Genomic DNA, 18309 nt, shown 5'->3' with positions numbered 1-18309 from the left:
TTTTAGGTGGTCACAGACTGCAAATAGGTAGCAACGACGGTAAGAAAGTCTAAGCACAAACTGTGGATAGACTGACACAAACTTTTCCACAGCTGAACAATCAGTTCAGAGCACAGGGCCTGCTACAAATCATATGTTTGGAGTTTCCAAAGTTAATATTTTCTCCTTAAGGGTGATGGTGTTACCCTGACAATCTGGTACCTGATTGGGTCAAGTGAAAAGCAGTTGTGAGACAAGTGTCTAGATATCAACATTCTTTGCCAATTGGGGATATTATTGGATAGACGAGTATGTTGGGTTCGTAATCAAAGGATTGAGACAGTTTTGCATCTGTAGCCATGAATGAGTAGAAATTCACCTCAGCCTCAGTGTTTCCAGCTTCTGATCACTGAGTTAAACAAAATATGATCTCTAGAGTTATGGGAGAATATTTCATTTGGCCGAAAAGCAAACAGGATTTATTCCAAAGGAAAGAGTCTAGCTACTGAAAAAAGCCAGTTGAGTATTTTATTGAATTCAAAAGTTGTAAGCCAGGCGTGATTTTTTCTGTCTTGTCAGGTTTTTCACATTTACCGAAGAACAGTTCACCAGTTTATAAAGGAAATCCAAATCCATGTGATAACCATAATCCATGAAACATTAAGCTGAAAGTCAATTCAACTTTTGATCTTCACATACTAGATTCCTTCCGATTTAGTTCTTATCCAAGAATTTGAGGCTCATCTCAAGAGTTTCATAGGCTGGAGTGTGCTGTTGTTGTTACTGCTGCTTCTATGTTGCTATTTGTACAGAAAGAGCTAGCTGACATGTATCACTTGTAGTCTCTTCAATCAAATTGTTGTTCAAATGTAAGACAGTGTTCAGATTACTAAAATATATTGAAGCTCATTGTAATGTTGGGGCTGAAAGACAAGTGTTATGCTTATGTCATAGGTTTCTGTGTTAGAATGAGAGATACACTATTACACCTGAAACACAGGAAATGTGATACATGGCCCACAGTAAAACCAAATCTTTGTCATAGCGACGTACTGATAAAGATCGGGTGGAGGTGGTATTGAATTTAACTCTGTGCAGTAAAATAGATAATATTTTCCCAATTGCTTTTCAGAGAAACAGGGACCCAAAAAGTGTGTGTGTATGCATGTCTATGTGCGAACCTGCATGTGTGCGAGCCTGAACATGTGTTCTACAAAGTTAACAGTTATTTATGATAGTCCCACTCTCAAGTAGAATGTCTGCCACTGAGGAATGCAAGGACCTGTAGTAGTAAAATAAAAACGATTCAAATATTTGAAAAATAATACCAAGTACACAAACCTTTATTCTTAATAATATTTATTATTCTTGGTTGATTCATTGCTTGATTTTAGTGAAGAGCCTGGGATACACTGTAAAAACTTTTCCAGTCCTTAACCTGCTTGACTTGGTACTGCTCACACTTATCAAATCAACTTACTTTTTTTCCTTACTCTTATTTCCCATATTAATCACATAAAACAATGAGAAAATCTCATAGTTTCCCCAATAAAAATTGTATGATAGTCTATCAAAGAGAAGGTCTCTATCTATTCAGGTTCGTTCATTCCCAATTCTTGATTTTCCTTATGCTCCCAGCCTGACTTCCTTTGATCTTTAACTGATTCTACTAGATGCTGAACAAGTGGACATGTAATACTTCCTTAATTTTCATGAATTTTTACATCAAGGGTTCCCTGTCTTTGTTTAGAATGCCATATTGAATTATTGAAAATGTTACATAAATGTATATTTTAGAGCCTAACTAATACCCAGATTTAATATTTCAGGGTGCCCAATATTATCATTGTCTAATGTTGGGCACAGCCAAAGTGCTAAGAATAACAGAATTTACTTTACTGGGAACTTTTGTCTAAGAAGTAAACCTAAGAGAAATGGTTCTGAGGGAGGCTCTGAAGGATTTACTGTTTAATCAAATTGTTCTCTGTCAGCATGCAACAAAGAAGTGTTCCAGTTGTATCCTAGTTCAATTTATACAAGTGTTGTTCATTGTTGACATGCATAAAGAAACTTATTAAAAATGAAATGTCTCAATAGAACTTTAAAGTGTCTGCCTATATTTTCATGTTCTTTTCCAATCCATTTGCACAAAAGAATGTTTATATTTTAGCATTCTTTTGTCATATTTTGTAGCCTGTAATGTTAATGTATTTTCAACCAGATAGAAAATATTACACACGGAATAGAACTATTCATAAGACAAATATATTAGAGCAAATATCATTTCTAGCATGTTTATAAATTATACAATTGCCAGCATCTGTTTTCTGTTAGTCCTCCCACGCCCACCCCACTGCTAATCATAAAAGATTGGGATTGAAAAACATCTTAGTATGAGTCCGGAAACTCCATTTGGAAATGGAGGCAATTGCAGGAATGTTGACGCAGTTCAAAGTGAGGAATGCTTCTTGTTGAAGATCTGCTTCTCCATGTGTAGTAATTTATTTCTTAGAGGATTCCCTTACTCATGCGGATATCGCTTCCCACCTGGATCCTTGCGGTGCTGAAACTGTCAGTCAGATTAGTAGTTGTGGCTTATGTCTCTGGGGGGTTTCGTGTTGAGGTTAAGTCACATCTCCACTTATTTATTCGACAGAGTGGTCCCTAAAGACAGTTGTTTCTTTTTCTTTTTCTTGCACTGTTTACAACATTTTATTAAAGTACAAAATTGTTGGAATTAACCTAAATAGAAAAACATAGTAAATATTTACAAAAACACTGATAACACCACTCAGGTCACACACGTGTAACAAATACAGGAAGGTTTTAAAAAGATTACAAGTTGAAAATTATGGAGATTTCCCCAAATGGATATAACAGCTCACTGCTGAGTATGGCATCAATATAATATGTAAGGTCTTTGAGAGAATGCTGTCCCCGACTCTTCTGCAATCTAGTGCCTCCTAGAAATTTCTTCTTTGGGAGATTCAGACTCAGAGGCAGCCAGAGCGGACAAGTCGTTTCTTTTTTTTTTTTTTGTGGCCGCGTCCTGCAGCATGCAGGATCTTAGTTCCCCAACCAGGGATCGAACCCTTGCCCCCTGCATCGGGAGCAAGGAGTTTTACCCACTGGACCACCAGGGAAGTCCTAAGACAGTCGTTTCTTATCTAGTCTTTATTTCTTTTCTTTTGGATATTATTACTAAATATTCCAAACACATAAAATAACATAATGAACAACCGTAAACCCACAACTTAGCTTTAAAAAGTAACAAATACAAATAAGTCCCTGTGTGTGTATCCTTTTGTGCTTCCAGCCCCCTCCCTTCCCTGCAGTGGAAGCCACTACCCTAAATTTAATCATTCTTGTACATATTTTTAGGCTTTTACAAATATGTATATACCCATAAAACTATATTGTTCTGCGTATGTTTTAATTTCATATGAATAACTTGCTTCCTTCCATTATCATTATGTTTTTAAGGTTTATCCATTTTGAGGCATGTACCTCTACTTTATTCAACTTAACTTCTGTATTTTTTTGCATTGTGTGAATACACCGAAATTTATATATCCATTTTCCTATTGATGTACATTTAGGCTGGACACACATACACACACACATACACACATCAGTGAATATACTTCAAAATGTTCTTAGTCTTTTCTGTTTCATATGGATTTTAGGATCAGGTTTTCAAGCTCTATGAAAACGGTTGTTGAATTTACAGAACTAGTAGAAGAAAATTGACATCTTAATGATATTGAGGTTTGTGAGCCATGAACACAGTACATCTCCCCATTGATTGAGTCTCGGTATGTGTTCTTCAATTCAAAAAGTTTTAAATTCTTATATAAAAGAATGTTGAACTTTTTTTTGCTAGATTTGTTATTATTATGAATGAGATCGTTTTTAAAAAATTACATGTTCTAATTGGCTGTTCCTGATATATAGGCAGGCTGTTGATTTTTTTCTGTTGATCTTGTTTACAATAACTTTGCTATCCTCTCTTCCTGTTTCCATAGTTTACCTGTATATTCAGTTTTGTGTCTTCCTTTCCAGACATTAAACATTTTATATTTTTGGTTACCTTATTGTGCTAGCTAAGTTCTCCAGTACCACATTGAATTCGAAGCAGCAGTTAGTTGTAGTACTTCTGACTTTAAGGGAACTCTATTATTTTATTACTAAGTTTGACGCTTACTTTAGGATTTTGGTAAATCACCTTTATCATATTCAGTAAATTCCCTTCTAGTCCTATTTTGCTAAGAGATTACATCATAAATAGGAGCTATTTTATAAATATATAATATTATATAATAATCTTTCCATATATAAGATGATAATTTTTCTTTAATACATTATGAAATGAGATTAAAGTGAAACGGATTAATTCAATGATGAATTGCATTAATAGATTTTCAAAAGTTAAACCATCCTAGCATTCATGCCTACTTGGTTGTGATTTTCTATATGTGTGTGTGTGTGTGCACGTGTGTGTGTGCACATGTGTGTGCATTGCTGGTTTGATTTTCAGATCTTTTATTGGAGATTTTTGCAGCCATGTTTATAAGTGAGATTGGCCTACAAAAAAGTCCCTTCTTCTTTACTTACCTTATTTTAGAACTAGATTATAGTAGTCTCATAAAATGGTTCAGGAAGTCTTTTCTCTTTTTGTGTTCTCTGGTGTGACTTAAAATAGAGATTATCTATCTGTCTCTTAGAAGTTTGGCTAAATACACCTGTAAAACCATCTGGGCCATTTTCAATGTCTTTAAGGTGTATTCAGGCTTTTTATTTCTTCTCAAATCCATTTTTTTTTTCTTGAAAAATAATCTACTTCATCTGTTTCAAACTTACTGGCATAAAGTTGTTCATAGCACTCTCTCATTTATTTTTATATTTTAATCTTTAATGCTTACTTGTATCATTTCCTTTCTTTATTTCTTGTTCTACTTTGTCAAAGCTTTCTCTATTTTATTATTCATGTCAAAGACACAGATTTTGGTTTAGTTCATCTTCTCTATTGTTTCTTTGTTTCTCATTTCATTAACTTTAGCTCTTACTTTTGTTGTTTCCTCCCTTCTACTTATATGTAGTCTTTTTTCTAACTCCTTGGGTTGGATGCTTTCTTCATTAATTTTCAGTTGTTCTTCTTTTCTACTAAATGTATGAAAGGCTGTACATTTCCTCTAAGTTACTGTCTAAGCTGTATCCCACAGGTTTTTATAAATAGTATTTTCATTGTTATTCAGTTCCTAATTTCCAATATAATTTTTATGTGATTCATAAACTATTCTAAAGTGTATTTTTAAGGAACACTTTTCTGCATTTTTTCTTTTGCTTTTTGTTTATTGATTTCTAATTTTAGTGCATTTTGCTGAAACAGCATGATCTGTATGGTGTAGAATCTTTGCCATTTGTTGAGCCTTGCTTTGTGAACTAATAATTGTCAGTTTTGTGGGTATTCTGTGTGTTCCTGAAAAGAATATGTATTGTATAGTCATACGTTTGGGGTTCTATATATGTCCATTATATTAAAGTTGTTAATTGTACTATTCAAATTTTCTACATCCACTAATTTTTTATCTTCTTATTCCTGATGTTGAAATTTTCAATTTGTCTTATTATAAGTATGTCAAGTTTTGCTTTATATATCTTGAATCTGTATTTTCTTACAGGATCAGGATTGTTACATCTTCCTGGTGAATTAATCCTTTTATCATTATATAATGACTCTATCCATAATAATGTTTTATACCTTGAAATCTATTTCATCTGATAATATTATAACTATATCAAGTTTCTCTTGGTACTTTACTACAGTGCCTTTTTTCCCTTATTGCTAACTTTTCTGTATTAGTGTGTTTCAGCACATCTCTTATTAACAGAAGGAACATAACTAGATTTTCTTCTTCACTCAGTTCCAGAGTCTCACTCTTAAATTGCAAGTTCAATTTGTTTTTATTTACTAGGATTACTGACATGTTTGGATTTATATCCTATAATCTTCTTTTGTGTCTCCTATTTACATCATTTATTTTTTCATTGACTTTTACCCTTTTTGTGCCTTTGCTCTGATTGACTGGGTTATCTTCATTCTTATTTCTCTTTTTCTGGTTAGGAAGTTATATATTCTGTTTGTGTTCTTTTGGTCATTATCTTTATTTTTTTAAAGGGAGGTTTAATTTTTTTTTTTTTTGCCAAATCAGAATATAAAATCTTTAATAAACCTCTATGATAATATTTTTTTAACATCTTTATTGGAGTATAATTGCTTTACAATGTTGTGTTAGTTTCTGCTGTATAACAAAGTGAATCAGCTATACGTATACATATATCCCCATAGCCCCTCCCTCTTGCGTCTCCCTCCCAAACTCCCTATCCCACCCCCCCATCCCACCCCTCTAGGTGGACACAAAGCACCGAGCTGACCTCCCTGTGCTCTGCGGCTGCTTCCCACTAGCTATCTATTTTACATGTGGTAGTGTATGTATGTCAATGCCACTCTCTCACTTTGTCCCAGCTTACCCTTACCCCTCCCCGTGTCCTCAAGTAGTCCATTCTCTACATCTGCGTCTTTATTCCTGTCCTGCCCCTAGGTTCTTCAGAACTGTTTTTTTTTTTTTGATTCCATATACATGTGTTAGCATACGGTATTTGTTTTTCTCTTTCTGACTTACTTCACTCTGTATGACAGACTCTAGGTCTATCCACCTCACTACAAATAACTCAATTTCGTTTCTTCTTATGGCTGAGTAATATTCCATTGTATATATGTGCCACATCTTCTTTATCCATTCATCTGTCGATGGACACTTAGGTTGCTTCCATGTCCTGGCTATTGTAAATAGTGCTGCAGTGAACATTGTGGTATATGACTCTTTTTGAATTATGGTTTTCTCAGGGTATATGCCCAGTAGTGAGATTGAAAGGATGCTCAACATCTCTAATCATTAGAGAAATGCAAATCAAAGCTACAATGAGGTATCATCTCACACTGGTCAGAATGGCCATCATCAAAAAATCCACTAATTGGCTTCCCTGGTGGCACAGTGGTTAAGAATCCACCTGCCAGTGCAGGGGACACGGGTTCAAACCCTGGTCCAGGAAGATCCCACATGCCACGGAGCAACTAAGCCCGTGCGCCACAACTACTGAGCCTGTGCTCTAGAGCCCATGAGCCACAACCACTGAGCCCACATGTCACAACTACTGAAGCCTGTGTGCCTAGAGCCCGTGCTCTGCAACAAGAGAAGCCACTGCAGTGAGAAGCCCGTGCACCACAACAAAGAGTAGCCCCCACTCACCACAACTAGAGAAAGCCCGTGAGCAGCAACAAAGACCCAACGCAGCCAAAAATAGATAAATAAAATAAATAATTTTTTTTAAAATCCACTAACAATAAATGCTGGACAGGGTGTGGAGAAAAGGAAACCCTCTTGCACTGTTGGTGGGAATATAAATTGATACAGCCACTATGGAGAACAGTATGGAGGTTCCTTAAAAAACTAAAAATAGAACTACCATATGATTATTTTATTTATTGCTTTTCAATTTTTATACTTTTTTTCTTTTTCTTGCATTATTGCACTGGCTAGGACCTCTAGAATTATGTTGTATAGAAGTGATGATCATAGGCATCTTTTCTCAGTCTCAGTAATAGAAGAAAAGATTTCAACATCTCAGTACTAAATAATGTTTGCTGTGGGGTTTTTGCAGCTAATCTTTATCAGTTAAAGTTCCTTTTGGTCTTAATTTGCTATAAGTTTTTATCACAAATGAATGTTTAGTATTTTATCAAATACTCATTATATATCTGTGGAGATGATCATATGAGTTTTCTCTTTTATTCCATATATATGATGAATTACAATGATTGATTTTCAAGTTTTAATGCAATCTTGCATTTCTAGAATAAGCACAAATTGGTCATTATACAATTTCCTGTTGTGTAATACCAGTTTTACTGTGTTAATATTTTGTTTAGGGCTTTTGCATCCATATTTATGAGTGAGATTGGCCTGTATTTTTTCTTATAATATACTTGTCAGAATTTTACATCAAGGTTATGTTGGACTCATAAAGCATATTTGTGAAGTGTTTTCTCTTTTTCTATTCTTTGGAAAAGTTTATTCAAGATTGGCAATTTTCCTTCCTTAAAAGTTTGGTATATTTACAAATGAAGTCGTCTGAGACTGTAATGGTTTGTGGGCGAGGGAATATTTTTCATTGTTTATTAAGGTTTTTTATAGAAACTATTCAGTTTCCTGTTTTTCTTGTGTTTATTATTGTAAGCTGTATTTTTCTAGGGATTTTTCCATTCCACTGAAAGTTTTAAATGTATTGACAAAAAGTTGTTTGTGATATCGTCTTATGATGTTCTATGTCTGAAAGATCTGCAACAATGTCATCTTTTTCATTCCCGATATTAGTTATTTGGGTCTTCGGTATTTTCTTCTTGGTCAGTCCCCATCAGGGATTTATCAGTTTTATTAGTCTATGCAAATCATCAAGTATTGGCTTTGTTGATCCTTTCTATCATATGTTTGTTCTTATTTAATTAATCTCAGCTCTTATTATTTTCTTCCTTATACCCTCTTGGAGTTTACTTTGCTCTTCTTTTTCTAATTTTTTAAAATTGGATGCTTGGGTCATTGTTTTCCAGGTGGTTTTCCTTTCTACCTTATAAGTTTTCCTATACATAGGGACTGAGTTATATTACACAAAATTTGATATGTGGTACCTTCATTTTCATTCATTTCAAAATATTTTCTTATTTCCATGATGATTTCTTCTCTGTTCTGTAGTTCATTCAGAAGTCTATTTCTTAATTTCCAAATTATATGGATTTTATAATTATCTTTTGTTACTGATTTCAAGTTTAATTCCATAGTAGGTAGAAAACATGCTATATATAATTTCAATACTTAGAAATACGTTGAGACTTGCTTTATAGCCTAGCATGTGGTCAATATTTGTAAATGTTCTATGTGCACTTGGAATTTCTGTGTATGTTGTAGTTATTTAATGCAGTGTTCTGTATGTATCAATTGGGTCAAATTTGTTAATCATGTTGGTCAAATATTCCATGTTCTTTCTAAGTCGTCTGCTTGTTCTGTCAGTTAGTTAATGAGAAAGGGGGTCATAAAAGTCTCTGACTATAATTGTGAATCTGCCTTTTTCTCTTTTTTGCTCCTTCAGTTTTGCTTCAATATTTGGCTTGGTATTTTCTTCAGTATTGGAAATTTCCTAGCCATTATCCAGTCAAGTATTTTTTCTGTCCCCATGAGACTGACAAAAGCTTTACCCAACCTTTGAGCCTTCCAGCTGCATCTACCAGAATTGACAGACACTTCTAGAAAAGAAGCATCCAAAAATATCAGACACCTCTCTGGGTTTTCGTTTTCTCCTGGAACTTGGCCCAGCAATTCTTTACCCTTTTGTGAATTCTAGTAGTAACATCCAACAAATTTTAAAATATATTTTGTCTAAATTTTCTAGTTCTCATCAGAAGAGAATAGTAAAAATTACTTAGGTCACAATCACTAGAAACAGAGCTCCACCTTTACATTTTTATATGCATACTTGACAAAGTATCTCTTACCTAACTCCTGAAAAATACAAGGCTTTAGAAATATTGAACACAGGGCACTCCATTGCACATATTATGATAAGGTAATATTTTATTTCACTACTGTTTTCTAACCCCCCAATTGTTATTGTTGTTGATGTTGTTGTTGTTACTATTATATAGTCAATGCTTCTTTGCCATCTCTCTGGGCTAGTGGATAGTTAATTAGTCCCCATCTCATTGAGATTGCAGCTTTTCAGGGGTTGTCCTTGCTTTCTGCAGGAGTTTCCGTCCAACTCCCCATCTTAAATGGACCAAAGACCTCATCTCTTTTCCCTTTGTGGACACAGATACCCAAGCCCCTGGTCATTACTGGGTATAATAACCCCTCTATGCTGCCAGAGGGTTGACTTATATGCTTACATCTTTGACTGTTAGCATCCTCTTTGCTTCCAGCGTTTGAGAATTTCTCTTTCTTGTGAGCTAAGACATGCAATTTAAAAAATTATTACATTATATTCAGCATTTCTAAGGGTTTATATCAAGGTGGTTTAAAGATAGCCTAGTCTGCCATTTTGCCAATACTGTTCATCTAGTTCTGAACAGTGAATGAATTCTAGATGAATACTATTTCATCTAGTCCTACTACTTTTCAGGAAATCATCAGAATGATGTACTCCTATGTCTAAAATTTATAGTTGTATAAAGCAATATATGCAAAATGTTTGCCTCTCATTGTTTCAGTCAGCTCTGGCTTGATTGGCTTTGACCAATTTAGCTTTCTAATCTTAGAAAGGCCCTTTCAGTTCAGCTTTTAGTGTCTTAAGGGAGGCCATTAAGGGGAGCATAATTACAATATCAAATTCACTACAAGAACTGAATTTTAAAATCCAGATTATCAATCACAGATTCAGAATCAAGATATAGAGTGTTGGTGCTAATTCAAGATTAACCTACTTGAGCTACCATTTATTAGGCTAAAAGTCCCCCCTTTTTGGTATTGTCTGGGTCCTAGACTTTTCTCACAACCTGGTGATCCCACACACAGTTTTCTATTCACTCTTCCACCCAGTGCAATCTGGCTTTACAACTACCACTTTATCAATACAGCTCTTCCTAAAGTTACCAACAATTTCCATGTGGTAAATCCAATGGGTACTTCTCTGCCCATGTCTCACTTGACCTCTGAGCAATATTTTTTATGTAACTGAAACCATTAGGTGGCACTTCAGGGGATCCGAGGAGCTCCAGTTCTTTATGTCTCAATGCAGAAAGAATTCAGCAAGAGGCAAAGTGATAGATAAGAAGTGATTTAGTAGAATAGGACACTTGTGAGGCTTACAAGCAGGTGGGCGAGAGGGTGCCGCACCCCAAGAACTTAGTGGGCTACAGTTTTATAATCAAAGGAAAAATGGGGAGGGGGAGAAAACCACCTTCTTCCTCATTCTTGAATAGGCATCAAAATTCCATCGTCATCAGTTCCTCCTCCATGTCGGGTGGGGGAGTTTTCTTGTCCCTACATGGTCAAGCTGGGACTGTCATGGTGCAATGGAAATGAGCAAAAAAGCAGTAACATATACTAAAATATGTTAAATCATTTCAGGTTTTAGTATAATGTCACCTTTTCCTTATATTTTTGTTTTTAGTGCGCGCAGAGGAGCGTGTCCTAGTAATCATTAACTTACTGAGCTCACTGGGAAGGATGTGGGTCTCATGCCACCATTGTTTTATTGTTTGGGGGCATGTCTCATGTTTCTGTAACCTGGTTTTGTTGCTAAGCAAGCCTGCTTGGTTTTGTGGTTAAGCAAATCTGCTTTCTTGAGTAATCATTAACTTACAGGGGTCTCCTATACTTTTTTCTTTACTTATAATCCCCTAGTGGGATTACTATTTAATCACCTACTTTGGCCCTTTACTCTGTCCCTATGATAACTACCCCCTTCTTCTTGAAAAAGTGTCCTCTTGGCTTTAGCTATACCGCAGTCTATTAGATTTCCTCCTATCACTCACTGCCCTCTCCTTCCCAGTCTCCTTTGATGGTTCCTCTTTTTCTACCTTATCTTTAAATCATGGAACACCTCAGGGCTCATTCCTTAGGGGATATCATCTGGTCTCAAACTTAAATGCTAAATACCACCTATATGCTAATGGTTGCCAATTTCATATCTCTAACCCTGGCCTGTCAAATTCATATATCTTACTGCTTAATTGACATCTTCATTTGGCTATCTATACGTTATCTCAATGTTAATCTGTTTGATCTTCCATCTTATTCTTCCTTTATCCTTTTCCATTTTGTTAGTGGCAGCATTACCCACCCATTTATTTAAGCCAAAACTTTTATTTTTCCCTTTCCTTCATTTCCTATATCCCCTCTTAAGGAATTCATATTGGTTCTACCTCCAAAATATATCTCAAACTGCCCAATGACCCTGTCAGGTGTAAATATTATTTCTTTCATTGTGTAGTTACACAAGCAGAGATTAAGAAAGCATGTTAGTAATTTGCCTAAGGATACGCAGCTTTTATGCAGAGGAATTCTTATTCCAAACCATTTACTCTTTCTATGATATCTTGACCCTCAAAGAATACTTGTGAATGAATTAGTGAGTATATTGATCCAGATAGTAATAAAATTCATAATCATGGCTTTATCAGAAGAATATTCTCACCTACTGAAAAATAACTCTGCTATCTATAGAGTAGAAACCTTTGTTACATATGAAGAGCTTTGTTACATGTAATATAGGGTAATACTTATATCATCATATGTCAATATCTATCAATATATAAAACCAGTTTCAGAATTTGAGACTATGAAAGATAGACAACTTGGCTTCCAGAACACCCTCTTTTTCATTCAAGGATATGTGGCCAATTGTACCCAAAACCTATTGCATTCTTTCGATAGGCTTTTATCTCCCTTCTGCTCCTCCAGCAAGGGAATTTGATGAAGAAACAAACTAGCCAAACTTTTATTTTGGTTTTCTACTGTCATGATTTTATTAATATTCAGTGTTTCTCAAAAAAATGTCAAGGATACAGAAGAGAGAAACTGGGCAGAGCTAATAATACACCTTGATTATATTGGCTAAATATTGAATGGCATTTTGAGATAAGAAGACTGTGTTTTAATCAACCAAGAGTCATTTTAAATCCTTAAAATAAATGCAAATATTGTTAGTATGATCAGAGAAAGCAGTTGATTACTGTCACTGGCAGCTTTACCTCTTGTGTATTATGAATTTTATTAGAAAGTTATCATCTTTCTGATTGTAAAACCCGAATGAAGTTAGGGCACTGTGTGTTTTCCCCAGTGATTTCTTATAGCATCACAAAATCCCTACAACATTATCTGTAATCTTAATGAATGTTTAGTGAAAACCGCTTGACATTTGTTTGGCACTGACTTCATTTCCAAGCCTTGAATGCTGTTATCATTTTGTGGACTGCTCAAAAGCAATATGATTTAGAGTTTATTTTATACATAGAGATATAACTACCTTTTTAAACAGAGTTCCTTGTACATTCACTCAAATGCTAGAGGGCTTTGTGACATTTTGTTTATATATTTTAAATACAGGTATAGACTGAGATTTTGGTAATTCTAATGTGTTTTTGAAAGAGTAGACTCTGGTTGTAATAAATTATGTAAATACATCTTCTTTGAATTCCCCACAGAGCTCTGTACCATGGAGTGTGGTAGCCATGGAGTCTGCTCAAGGGGAATTTGCCAATGCGAAGAAGGTTGGGTAGGACCAACATGTGAAGAACGCTCCTGTCATTCTCATTGTGCTGAGCATGGCCAATGCAAAGATGGAAAATGTGAGTGTAGCCCTGGATGGGAGGGCGACCACTGCACAATTGGTAAGTACCACCATACTTTGAACAAAGTAAGTTGGATTAATTGAAGAAGTAAAGCAGTCTAGCAAGTCAATCACCAAGCTGTTTGTAGAATTTGAGGTGGGAAGAGGGAAGAAGTAGGAGGGCTGGCCATAAGTTTGAAAGTTTCCTTAACTGGGAGGTTTCCTGTTTTGTTGATAATATCTTACTTATTTCTGTGTCTTTTCCTTTCTCATTACTTCAGTATTCTTTATATTTTCTGCTTTCAAGTGCTTTGAGTTACTCAAATGAAAGATGATACATTAGAATATAGTGTCATTAGTTAATAAGAAAAGTGCTTTTGTTGTAAAGGTAACATTCACTGGCCATTTTTCCTTTTGAAAAGTATAGGTTGTTTTGGTTGAAAGCACTTAGAGGCAATTTCATTAAATGGGACTACTTTATCAGGAGCCATTCAATATCATTAAGGGCTGTCTTTAATGTGTATAAGGAAGACACTCCTGACCTGCCATCAACAGAACATCTGTGTTGAATTGTTTATTGGGTAGTATAGAGAGTTTGTACCAAGGCATCCACCCTCTCTCATCCCTTGTCACCAATTTCACTAATTTTCAGGCTGCTTCCTGGGAGAACACCTGTGGGTGTGAGAAAGTCTATGTAATAATTAATCTATCATGTGGTCTTCACACCATAAAAAACACTAATAATAATGAAAGTTTCATTTATGAAATACTTTTTTCTGAGAAAAATATCAAAGCCCTTGACACACACATGTATCTGCCACAAAGGTTCCCTGTATGTATACAGAGGGACAAGTATGATTACCATTGTTCAGCTAAGGAAAGTGGGTCACAGAATGTTCCAGTGTCATTCTATGAGCACACAGAAAATTCATACAGTGCAAAAGCAAGCGTGGGCCTCTGGATACACAATTCATTGTTTATGGGCTTTTTTTCCCCTCTAGACTGTACTACAGCTTTCATTTTTAGGTGATTTTTGTTATAATGGTTGGAACCTGCCAAAGTAATGTATAATATATATAATATATATAACATATAATTTTAATAAACTGCATTACTACTCAACTACAGTCAGTCTTGTTCTGTGACTGTGGAAAATACTTAAGATTCATTAAATAGGTGGTGAGGGGTGAGATTCAGATGCAGCTTAAGTAATTACATTCCTGCACTAGAGTAAGTTTATTGCCTTCGCATAAGAGGATTTAAATATTGTCATGATTACCAAAGGTGGTTACTCCAGAACTCCCTTCTAAAGATATTACTAATAAGAAGTTCAAGCTAGCACTCTTTCATGAGTTATTACTGAAATGTAAAAATGCAGTTCTTATACTTCTAATGAAATATGACACTTTTTTAGGAAGCCTAATAGAGTTTCTTGCAGAAAAGCCATTAATATCTTTCCCACAGAAAATATTATTCACAAACTACACAGGCCAGTGTACCAACTTTTGAGCTGCAGGCATTTCAGAATTCACAGTTTGCTGTTCTCCCAGGCAACAGATGGTAAACCATTAGTACTTGTTGTATAGCTTTGGTCTCCCAGAAATTCATTCAATCACTGTTTTCCCCCCCTTTTTAGCTCACTACTTAGATGCTGTCCGAGGTAAGCCCGTTCTCTCTAGTTTTATAACAGAAAAATATTTTAAACGGAAAATATGCATGTGGGAAAGGAAGTGTTGGTGGGGTTTGGGTGTTGTTTGTTGTTGTTTTTAATGTTGGCAGTCTTACTTAAGTGCAGTATTGTCAGGTTCATGCTGTAATAGACTTAAAAGTAATTTGCTTTCCCAATACCAAAGATTCATTTTTTGCCATAGAGTTTAATAGACTGATAAGCAGTTTTAAGAATTATTTTTCTTTGTCTTGATGTCGAGGGGTGTGTGTGTGTGTGTGTCTGTTTATATGACAGAGAGGTAATTATTAAATGAACTAGGTTTAGGTAGACAGCTGAACTTTTTCTCTAACATAACAATATAGCTTTAAGTCCGTGTAGAGTATCCTTACAAGGGCAGAAGAATTATTCCCGTTAGTACCTCATCATCCATCCCCACCAGGGATCTGCATTCGATAGAGACTGCAAGGGTTTTTCTGTCAGATTTCCTGGTGCCTTTCATTACCTCAGCCTCAGAAGGTTGAAAATGTCCTACTCAAATTATCCCTAATTTCTCTTTATCCACTGTATGTGCATGAGAATGGAACTAGATAAATTTCTTTCTTAATCTTACACATGTGGGTGAGAAATATATATATAATCTTTTCATATTTTCTAACAGCCATCTGTCATTTTATTTTAAAGTCTTTTCTTCTTCTGGTCTGTTGAGAGTTGCTAGGAAAACCATTTGCAAGAAACACTGGATTACTTCTACAGATTTAAAAAAAAATTCTTTTGCTTTTTATACTTCTGGAATTTTCTTTCAAAGACAGAAAATGGAAAGAATATTGATTGGACTCTCTCCTATAAAATCCAGATCTGGTCCTGCGTTGCTACTGGGGAAATTTCCAGAAGCTATATGCCATTATTGCTCTCTCTGTTCATCTGCCCACTGAGCACTTGGGATATGCAGAGTTGCCCTTTGGAATAGCCTATCTCTGAACCACTGGTAGAAAGAGTAGGTCATCCCTGAGAAATTAAAAGTCTAAATAGAGACCATCGTTAGTGTTTGTGGTTAGCGTTATCAATGGATAGAAGTCATTTAAGCATTATAATTTCCTCTTGACTATATTTATCCAGTTATTCTCTAGAATTCTGAAAGTCTAAATTTGGTGTGCATTAATTCCATAAACATTTGTTGAGCACTTACTACAGGTATACTATTATGCTAGTTTCTGAGAGAGATACCAGATAAGTGAAAAAATCAATCCTTAGCTTTCAGATCAATAATAATCCTGAAGAGAAAAGCTGAATAGATGTAAAGCAACTGCAGCACATTTCTAAGGCACCATGTGGGCAATTAATGGTATGGTCTGAACTGTATACCAACATACCTAAGTCCTGAAGCAACATCTCACAAGGGAAAAATCAGCCCAGAGTAGCAGTAGTTAGGAGAAGTATCTCTTCATAGAAACTGCTGTCTTTTCCCAACTTTTTGGCCATAACTAGATACAATATCATCCATCCAGTTTTGATTGAGATGAGGAGATACCTTTTTCGAAAAGAAACAGAAAACATGTCTTGTCCCCATCATAGTTTTTATCCTGTCTGAATCAGAGGTTGGGAATTGGGGTTAGCATTAATAATGCTTAATTGGCTCTCTAAGGAAAAGCACAGCAGAGTAAGGGATAACAAGTTCCCTGGGAAGGTGGTATAAGCATGCAAGCTCCTCTTCCATTTATTCAACACCTCATCTAAATGGAGCCCAGATGATTCGATTTTTCCCTCTAGGCAGATACATCATTGTTGGCCAATCCCATTCTGATGTCTCTGAATTTTTTACTCTCTGCTGTCTTTTCAGATGGCTGCCCGGGGCTCTGCTTTGGAAATGGGCGATGTACCCTGGATCAAAATGGTTGGCACTGTGTGTGTCAGGTGGGTTGGAGTGGGACAGGCTGCAATGTTGTCATGGAAATGCTTTGTGGAGATAACTTGGACAATGATGGAGGTGAGTCATTTATTAAATGTTCATAAAAGAAAGGAATCGCCCAGCCTCTAGCACAGTGATGACCAATCTGGCCAAGAGTGAAAATTAGGAATCCTCGGTATAAACAGTATAAAGTCATACTATTTTGTAAGTCTCAATTTATTGAATATTTACAGTAACCAGGCAATACTCCAAACTCTTTCCATGTATTATATCTCATTTAATTCTCACAATAATGCTATCAGGTATAGGTACAATTTTCCCTGTTTACAAATGGGAAAACTAATGCTTGGAGTGGGGATGGTAAGTGACTTTTCCAGGATCACACAGCTAGAAAGTAACAGAACCAAGGTTCCAATTCAGGGCTATATGACTTCAGTTTCTGTTTTCTTAATTGTTACAACCATGCTGCCTCCCATATCTGTGGCATTTATTCTACTAAATTAAATCAACGTACCACTGTCTAAACTGTCAGATGCTAGTGTAGCTTGCACTACACACGTCGTGAGGTAGTTTTCTTTGTTCTTAGTTATTTAGAGCTCCCTCTTGTGTCTTTACCTTTTAATACCACTTTACATCTTTCAAAGGACACAGCATCATGACAATTCACAGTAGAATATTTTACATTTAATTCAAGAGCTGCACATGTTTTAGAAAGCCATATGTGGCTCCAAGGCCTCAGGGTAACCACTTCTGTTTTAATCAAGCAAACAAAGGCATCTAATACATTGTACAGTCAGGCCTCAAAACAGCCAAATCACCTCTGAATGAGCTTAAAACAACAAATCCTCACTTTCCTCTTACTTTCTACTCAAGAAAACATGAAATTGACAAAAAAATTTATTTCTAATTTCTGTATATTAACTTAAAATGAAGTACGTTGTTAAATTTGACTCCTCAAGGTTTCTATTTGTGCTTAGACAATTATATACCTTGTCATTTGAATCCAAATGGGGCTTAAAACAATAAGGTAGCAGTCATCGTTTAAGCACCAAATTAGGTGTAAAAGTGTCCTCTTTTATTGTTCTGGCTAACAGTTTACCTTTAAAAGTTATAAGACCTTATGAATTTTAAGTAGAAGCAACTTTCTGATTAAGAGCACAGGGCTTTGAAGTTAGAATTTCTGGGGTCAAATATTAGCTCTGCTATGTACTTCTGGCTGTAGGGTTTGGGAAAAGTTTCTTGCTATCTCTGTGCTTCAATTTCCTTACCTTCAAAATGGGGCTGATAATAATAATAACTGTCTAATAGGGTTGTTATAAGAATTAAACAAGATAATTCATGTGCACTACTTAAAGGATGATAAACTACACCAATC

At 35.5% G+C, this 18309-nt stretch overlaps 1 protein-coding gene across 3 annotated transcripts in view; it reads left to right on the top strand.

Moving 5' to 3' along the window:
• Positions 1-18309, top strand: part of TENM1 (teneurin transmembrane protein 1) — a 563665-nt gene that overhangs the window by 370335 nt on the left and 175021 nt on the right. For all 3 annotated transcript variants that reach the window (XM_061179128.1, XM_061179127.1, XM_061179126.1), the window contains exons 12-14: positions 13235-13420; positions 14996-15019; positions 16866-17012. In XM_061179128.1, coding sequence (XP_061035111.1) covers positions 13235-13420; positions 14996-15019; positions 16866-17012 — 357 coding nt within the window. The remainder of the gene's footprint in view (positions 1-13234; positions 13421-14995; positions 15020-16865; positions 17013-18309) is intronic.

The sequence above is a fragment of the Eubalaena glacialis genome, chromosome X (genome assembly GCF_028564815.1).
Source record: "Eubalaena glacialis isolate mEubGla1 chromosome X, mEubGla1.1.hap2.+ XY, whole genome shotgun sequence".
Taxonomy (NCBI): Eukaryota; Metazoa; Chordata; class Mammalia; order Artiodactyla; family Balaenidae; genus Eubalaena; species Eubalaena glacialis.
This window is presented reverse-complemented; position numbering and strand designations above follow the sequence as displayed.